Below are 7,885 nucleotides of genomic sequence, written 5' to 3' on the forward strand. Positions count from 1 at the left end.
GAACCTACCTACCCCAAGGCCCCCACTCATTTCTGCAGCACTCCAGTGGGAATCCCCATGGGGGTAAGAATCCAGGCTCACAGAAAGCCCTTTGCAGGATCAGGCACCTAAAAAGTAAACAGGAGAAAAGATCATATCCAACTCTAGCGTATGTTTGTAAATAACACAACAAATACAGTAATAATAGCTGCAAAGATTTTTATTGCAGATTATTAGCTGGATTTCATTACTTGTCACAGGGCTGCATTTACCTGCAAGAAGCAGGAATGATGGGATGTGAGTGAGATGCCTTGTTGTGAAATAATGGAGAGATGCAATATGTTTACATGCAGCAGGATGATATCAGTAACAGTCAAATGCATTTTTAACGCATGTAGCAGAATTGCGTCGCCAAGGGTGCAATGCGTTTTTAGTGCACGTAGCAAGATTGTGTGGCTAAGCGAAATGTGATTTGAGTGCATGTTGCAACACTGCATGGAATTTTATATTTATTTTACGTATCAGGTCTATTGGGCTGACAGCAAGATGCATTTTCAGTGCACGGCGCAAGATTTTGCAGCACACGCGTGCCGGTGGGACGCATCTTAGTGCGGACAGGGATTCTAGGATAGCAGCGACAAGGCTGCTTATGGCAGGGGGCGGGAATTGTGGCTGAGGGGCGAGGTACATGTGTACAGCGCTGGCGGGAGTTCGCTTGATTTCACTGCACAGGCGGTGTCCTAGGGATGGGTCTCGCAGGCAGCAGGCGGGCTGGGGCTGGAGGGCAGGGAGCAGGGCAGCGCCAGGAGCGGGGGGTGCACGGCCCCGGAGGTGCTGCAGGTAGCGGGGATGGGGCTGAGCAGAGCTGCGGGGCGCGTGGCGCTCGCTGCCCGCGGCAGGTAAGGGACAGTTGGGGGGGGCGGTGGGGGGAAGGGGCAGCTGGGGGGGACCTGCTCCCACCCTAGGCTGGACCCCGGCCCGGGCCACCCCCCGACCCACCTGGCTGCAGATCAGTGACCTTAAGAGGCAGGGAACGCTCACCGGGCGGGGAGGTCACGTGTCTCGCTCCGCCCTCACCTGAACCCGGCCTGGCCGCCATGACAGCTACCGAGGCGGAAGTGCGAGGTCGCTCATGGTCACGTGGTTACGCGGGGGGAGGGGGGGCGGGCGCGTGAGGTGCCCTGTGTGGGTAACAATGGTCCGCCGGCGCTGACCACGTGACCAGTGGGCCCGGCAGGAAGCCGAGACTACAACGCCCGAAAGCCTTCGCGGCGCGGCCAGGCCGGGCGCGGATCAGCCGGGCGAGCGCTCGCTGCTGCCCTTGGGCCGCCGTCATGGCTTCCTCGCGGGTCTTCCCCGTCGTCAGGTGAGGCGGGCGGGACGGTCCGATCCGGTCCGCGCCTCGGGGAGCCGCAACCGCGGGGGTCACCTCGGTTCCCGCAGCGCCCCCGCCTCTGTGCCCCCCTCGGACTCCCGCCCCCATCGTCCCCTTCAACCGCCCCTGGTCCCCCCACCTGCCCCATGTCCCCTTCCCCCATCCCCCCCCACACTGCCCCGGTCCCATCCCCCTCTCGTCTCCCCTCATCGCCCCTTCAGCCCCCGCCCAACCGCCCCCCACCGCCCCAGGTCCCCTTCCCCCATCGCCCCCCCAGCTGCCCCCGGTCCTCTTCCCCCCCATCGTCTCCCCCAGCCACTCCTCATTGCCCCCTTCAGCCTCCGCCCCCTTCCCCCCCTTTCAGTCTTCCCCAACTGCCCTCACCTCCCTTGGTCCCCTTCCTCCCCTTAGCCTCCCCAACTGCCCCTCTAGGTTCCCCCAGCTGCCCCTTCAGCCTTCCTCCATCCCCCCAGGTCCCCTTTCCCACCTTTCAGCCTCCCCCAACTGCCCCTCATCGCCCCTGGTCCTCCCCAGTCTCCCCAACTGTCTCTTGCCCCCGAGGTTCCCCCCAGCTGCCCCTTCAGCCTTCCCCTGAGCCCCTCACCCAGCTGCCTGCCCCACCTGACCCCCTTCAGCCTTCCTTCACCCCCCTCACACACTCCCCTCCCTGCAGCTTCCACAAGTTCCCAGGTCCACCGCCCTCAGGTTCCCTTCCCCCCAACCATCTGCTTTCTTACCATGGGTAATGGGGGGGGCCAGAATTGTTTTTTTTAAATCCTAAAATAAGCTGGCAATGCCCCCCCTCCCCCGGGTTTGTGCTGGGAGCCCAGCTGCAGGCCTGGGATGGGGTGTGTTCTGAGTTCACACCTTTCAGGGAAGGGGTGGAGTTGGCCGAAGTGTGTGGTGGGGTGTGCCAGGGGTGTTGAATCTTTAGCAGAGAATTCCTTTCTCCACCCTGCTAGCTAAGCATTGCCGTTAAAGGGCAGCCAACACATGCAGCATTTGAAACAATCTGACTATAAACCCCTTGCCCTCTCAGCTGCTGTAGTTTTCACATCCTCTGCTCTTGTGATGTCACCATATGACATGGTCACTAGTTACTATAGAGTCTTGTAGATTAGACAGGACCTGAGTTTTTAATGGTAAAAAACGAAGCATAACTCCTTCCCCTTTTGACTGAGGAAAAATAAATCCTGCAGGCCTCTCTTATCCATCATAAAGAAGCAAATAGGGCCCGAGCCAAATATCTCCACTCCCTCTTTGCAGGATCACCAGTAGTAGTGTTGCACACTCAACACTCAGTATGAGTCTTAAACACACAACAAATTCAGAACGGGCTGGAGTGAGATGCTAATTGCAATGTAATTCATTGCATCAGAGAGAGACATTTCTACTAAGTAATCTGAGCACTTATTAGTGAGATGCAGTAGGAACCCTCATTAAATATGGATTTCTTACCCACAGCTAGATCTATTCCAGTCCTTGGAATGGTTGGCAGTGTTTTTTGAAGTCAAATATTTTCATGACCCCCTTACATTTATTATGAGAGGTTTTTTTTAAAAAGTAACAGCAATAAGCCTATATAATGTATTTGTGTGTGGCTTTAAGAGGTTGACAAAGAATACTTGACTTGATGGGTGAGAGCTAGAGTTTCTTTGCTTTAGATTGTAATAAAATGTTAATGCCTTGTGACTACATCCTCCTACCCCCGATTGCCTTATGTGATCCCCTTTGAGGATCGGGATCTGCTGGTTGAAAAGCACTGTTCTGTAGTAATGCAAACTGGGTTTCTGTTGCTTCTCTTCCTTCTCAGGTTCGTTGTCAAAGGCAGCCTGGCTGGAGGTGCCATGTACGTGGCGTATGATCAGGGGCTGCTGGGGAATGGCAGTCAAGGAGCAGAGGCCCTCAGAAAGGCTCGCGCAGCGCTGCCTCCAGCTATACAGGAATGGACGAATTACACAGGCTGGGAGGTAAGGACTGCGCCGATGAGCCTGGTTAGCAGATTGTCTTAGTGGTGAGGGAGGAAGGGAAAGTGCTGGGGTAAAGTCCTGGCTCCGTTGACGTCAACGGGAGTTTTGTCATTGACATCAGTGGAGCCAGACTTTTCCCCAGTACTTACTTTTTAATTTTTAAACTTCAATTTTTAAGATTTTTAAACTTGTTGGGAGGGAGAGAACTTATCTGAGGTGGGACACGAAAGGGATAATTTGCAAAGGATGAGAGAAAATGAAAATGTCATCTGGGAGATTTTTTTTATATAGCTGGTATTCCTGAGCCACCTTTCCTCTGAGGATCTCTAAGAACTTTACAAATACTAATGCGTTGATCCTCCCTCTTAAAGACCCATTTCGGCCATGGTGCTTATATAGTTAATCAAGTTGTATATAACTTGCCTACTGGTTTTGTTGTTGTCTGGGTTTGGTTTTTTCCCCCTCACCTAATCCGTGTCCTTAGATTGTGAGCAACTCAGTCACCTTAGTGGCTTAGGCACCTAAGCTGCTTTTGAAAATGTTACCCTTTGATCCAATTTAACAGCTGGGTCAACTGAGTCAGAGCTTAAGTGATTTGCCCAAGGTGACCCAGGGAGTCTGTGGTAGCTTCTGTTTTTCATTATCCCCTCTAAACCATTGTTTAGCTGTTTTGTATATAGTTCGTGTGCACAAACACTTCTGATTCTTCCCCCCCACCTTTGTTTTTTGGTTTTTTTTAGCTTCCATCCGCTCCAAAATTTGACTTTTCTGTCTCTGAATCCTGGAACACAGGTAAGATTTGATCCTTTACTGATCATACTGGGTCTATGATCAGTGATACAATTTATCCTAGAATGCTGGCCCATTAGATTGAAAGATGAAAGAAGGGTGGGAGGCAGTGTGGCCTAGTGAACAAAGCAATGGATTGGAACTTGGGACACCTGAGTTCTAATTCCTGGCTTTGCCACTGGCCTACTGAGTGACCATGGCCAAGTCACTGCCTGTCTGTGCCTCAGTTTCCCGTCTGTGAAATGGGGATAATGATGTTGATTTCCTTTGTAAAGCGCTTTGAGATCTACTGATGAAAAGTGCTGTGTAAGAACTAGGGATTTTTATTATTATTACCTATGTAGCAGGTCATTTAAGACAGCAAAACTGACCACGATCAAGGAGGTAGGAATATAAAGAGACACTATGATGACTTTTACTCCTGAGAAGTCCCGCCTCTGATGAAGGATTGAAGAGTTTATAAACACAACTGGCTTGTTGTATAAGGATACGTAGTATAGTTGAGCTCAACCTTTGCCCTGCTAGGCTACCGTGAAAAGGGAAGATGTTTCCCTTTATTCCTGTACCCCTTTATGATAATATTTTGTCCTTCTCTAGCAATTTTTATCTGAGCATTTCAAAGCACTCTGCAGACACGTAGCAAATTAGTGCAGCACACTCATGATGCAGCTAAATTTCCTCATTTTACAAACGGGGAAACTAAGGCCCACTGGAATTAAGTGACTTGTCCAAAGTTACACAGAGGGAGTCTGTGGGAGGACCAGGAATAAAACCCAGATCTCCTAAGTCCTGGTGCTGTTTTAACCACAAAACCATCCTTCCAACCTGGTTTGAGGTGGTGTGAGACAGATTTCCCCACCTCAGAGTCCATCGATGCCAGATGAGACAAGAATTATGCCTAGCTTTGTCTGAAACCTCCCTTCATAAGAATAGATCTCACCTATTAAATGGGGAGATCTATGTCATCCATCATGAATAACAGTAGCAAGTTCAGCTTTGTGTTAACGCTTTTCTCAGGACATCTCTCCACTACTTTTCTTGCAGGAGTTCAGGCCACCGTGTCTGCTCTGTCTGTAGCTCCCACCAAGGTCCGTGAATACACCCAGGATGGCTGGAAGTACATGAAGGACCTCATCAAATGAACATTCTCTCTCTCCAGCGTTTGCTGTTTCCTCCATGCTACTGTCTCGGGGATGAGATGTAGTACACAGCACTGGAGGGCAGCTCAGCCATGCAACAACCCCAATAAAAAACTCTGGAACTTCCCTTTGCTTGTGGGTTGGTGTTAGCATGCCGGCTCTGCAGTTATTGGTGGGTTTTATTACAGTAGTGCCTACAGGCCGCAAAGGAGATCAGGGCCCCATTATGCTGGTGCTGTACACACACATACTCCCTGCCCTAAAGAGCGTACAATCTAAATAGACCGTTAGGAAACTTCGGCCATCTAGAAAGTGAGTGCCAACTATTTCAGTGCTACGTACCTTAAAAAAACCAACCTAGGACAATTAACCAGCCACTCACAGTATGAAAAGATCTGGCCCAAGAACAGATTCCGCAAATTACTGTAGAACTCTGTCAAATGGAGAGGAAGGGGGCTTTTACCCCTTACTGTCCTAAGAATGTTAAACCGTGGCAGTGACAAGGGGTTTTTGACACATTATCCCAGGCCGTGACTCCCAATACTGAATAATTTTGTTCTCGCAGCATTGAATCTATTGATCATAATGGTTTCTTATGGCCTCACAATCGATGGGATTCAGTGGGAGTACTCCTATAGGATGGCCTGTGAGTAAGGATGGCCAAATCAGACTCTTCTTTAGCAAAGGGGGGAAGTTAGATATCCTAAGTGAAAAGTGTTAGACTTTTAAAAATATATATTTAATGTGAAATTCCTTATTTGAGAACATGATGCAGCAAATGATTTGGCCTAGTAAAAGCAGCAGCGGATAACTTTTCCCTTCTCTCCTCCATTCCTTCTAATAGCTGATCTCTAAGTGCTTTACAGACATTAGCTCTCCCCGTATTTTTGAAGCAGGCAGGAAGAAGAGTCGCAGGCAGGTGAAGGGACTTGGCAAAGGTACCTCAGCAAGTCAGTGGCAGAACAAGGAATATCTTTATGCATAAAGCACTTATTGTTCTAGTAGCTGGAGGTAGAACCCAGGAGTCCTGACTAGGGGTAGCTGGATTTTCAGCAGCAGCTGCTGGATGCTGAGCATGTTTGAAAAATCTGGTCACTTCTTTTAGGTGCTTAAATGGGAGCTGAGCTCTTTTGAAAAAGCTGCTCCAATGTGTTGTTGATGTGTTCTGGATGGTGATGCCCTCCAGGAGCAGACCTGGATCAGGATGACGTGCGTCTGCTATATTATGGTCTCGTACTCCTGGTGTGTTTCAACGTAGAGCTCCTCGTGTTCCCAGTATATTAATGTTCGCCTTTTCTCAGGTTGCTTGCTGAATGAGTTCTTCTTGACCATGCACTTCATGCTTTTCTCCTCTAAGTAAAAGATAAAAATGCAACAACCATCATCAATGATTCTTGTAAAGCAGCTTACCTATTGTTAGGTAACCAGGTGGTAGTCCTATGGATGAACTAACAGCTGCATCTCTAATTCCCCCTGTGGATGCGTGGCCTATGACCAAAAGCAACCAGTGGTGAAAATTTGGATTTGTATCTGGATTCTGAACCCTACCAATGATAAGGTGTTTGGAGCTAGGGTTCTTGTCTGAGCCCCTGTCTACTTGTGGGTTTACCCAGAGGCAGAGGCCCCGTTTGCTTCTGATTTGGAGGAGCATCTTCTGTGGTGGCTTTGCTTGGCCACTGTGAGAAGACCAGATGCTGGGCTAGATGAACCATTGGTCTGACCCAGTATTGCCATTCTTACGTTCTTAAGGGGTTGCACAGAGAATGGAATCCATACCATGAAGCCGCCGTGCAAAGAAATCTTGCAAAGGGACATCTGTAAATGGCTGGACAGCTGAGCTATCCCAGCCCTGTGAACACCTACATAAACGTGTTAAAACCAGCATGGAACTTTCATTAAGGCCCTGGATTACCTGATATTTGAGGAACTCCTAGAGGCTCTGATCTGTGTCCCCTTAACAGATTCTCTGCTGTATTCTGTGCTCAAGGGAGTGGCAAAATGAAATGTGCTAGAACCACCCAGGTCTCTGCCTGCCAGTCTGACTTGAGGAAAATTCCTTCCTGACCCCAAATATGGCAGTCAGTCAGATCCTGAGCATGTGCATGAGACCTACCAGCAAGATACCTGGGAAACCATTATCTGTAGTAGCTCAGAGTCCTCCCCCATGTAGTGTCCACTCTCTGGCTGTTGGCAATATTTGCTAACAGCTGTTGCAAATGGGCAACATGCCATTTGTAGGAGACCTCCTACCATCCTCTCTATAAATGGCTTAAGCTCAGTCTTGAAACAAGTTAGATTTTTTTTTTTGCCCCCACTATTCCCCTTGGAAGGCTGTTCCAGAACTTCATTCCTCTGGTGGTTAGAAACCTTTGCCTAAACTTGATGGACAATGTATATCCATTTGTTCTTGTGCCTATGTTAGGCCTTAAATAACTCCTCTCCTTCCCTGGTGTTTAGCTCTCTCATGAATCGCTTGCTGGTTTCAGCTAGAGTAACTAGTGGACGCTCTGTAACTTGAAGTCTTTAAATCAAGATTTGAGGACTTCAGTAAATCAGCCAGCGGTTATGGGCCTATTACACGAATGGATGGGTGAGGCTCTGTGGCCTGTGGTGGCCAGGAGGTCACACTAGAT

At 49.4% G+C, this 7,885-nt stretch overlaps 2 protein-coding genes across 15 annotated transcripts in view; one reads left to right on the top strand and one right to left on the bottom strand.

Moving 5' to 3' along the window:
- The window catches only part of HSD11B1L (hydroxysteroid 11-beta dehydrogenase 1 like), a 28,399-nt gene extending 26,009 nt beyond the window's left edge, over nucleotides 1–2,390 (bottom strand). For 5 of the 13 annotated variants that reach the window (XM_039515359.1, XM_039515344.1, XM_039515358.1 and 2 more), the window contains exons 1-2: nucleotides 1,021–1,146; nucleotides 13–107 (exon numbers count right to left, since the gene is read on the bottom strand). The gene's annotated coding sequence lies outside the window, so the exon portion shown is untranslated. Of the gene's footprint in view, nucleotides 1–8; nucleotides 108–251; nucleotides 667–978; nucleotides 1,147–2,091 lie in introns of those variants that run through there. The other 8 variants (XM_039515346.1, XM_039515352.1, XM_039515355.1 and 5 more) reach the window with 7 other exon arrangements.
- MICOS13 (mitochondrial contact site and cristae organizing system subunit 13) lies at nucleotides 1,151–5,378 on the top strand. 2 transcript variants are annotated; one of them, XM_039515361.1, is made up of 4 exons: nucleotides 1,151–1,280; nucleotides 3,168–3,324; nucleotides 4,065–4,116; nucleotides 5,158–5,378. In XM_039515361.1, the coding sequence occupies exons 2-4, from the start codon at nucleotides 3,202–3,204 to the stop codon at nucleotides 5,253–5,255; spliced, it is 273 nt and encodes a 90-aa protein (XP_039371295.1). In that variant the 5' UTR covers nucleotides 1,151–1,280; nucleotides 3,168–3,201; the 3' UTR covers nucleotides 5,256–5,378. The 2 variants fall into 2 exon arrangements, with proteins under 2 accessions (XP_039371295.1, XP_039371294.1); XM_039515360.1 differs by having other exon boundaries at nucleotides 1,190–1,345.
- The last annotated feature ends 2,507 nt before the right edge of the window (nucleotides 5,379–7,885 follow it).

Source organism: Mauremys reevesii, linkage group 26 (genome assembly GCF_016161935.1).
Source record: "Mauremys reevesii isolate NIE-2019 linkage group 26, ASM1616193v1, whole genome shotgun sequence".
NCBI lineage: Eukaryota > Metazoa > Chordata > Testudines > Geoemydidae > Mauremys > Mauremys reevesii.

Bases quoted from the DNA above. Each gene is read 5' to 3' on its own strand.
- MICOS13 (XM_039515360.1), top strand. From the start codon at position 1,314: ATGGCTTCCTCGCGGGTCTTCCCCGTCGTCAG. The intron at 3,325-4,064 runs GTAAGGACTGCG...GGTTTTTTTTAG, and splicing joins CGAATTACACAGGCTGGGAG to CTTCCATCCGCTCCAAAATT. The intron at 4,117-5,157 runs GTAAGATTTGAT...CTTTTCTTGCAG, and splicing joins CTCTGAATCCTGGAACACAG to GAGTTCAGGCCACCGTGTCT.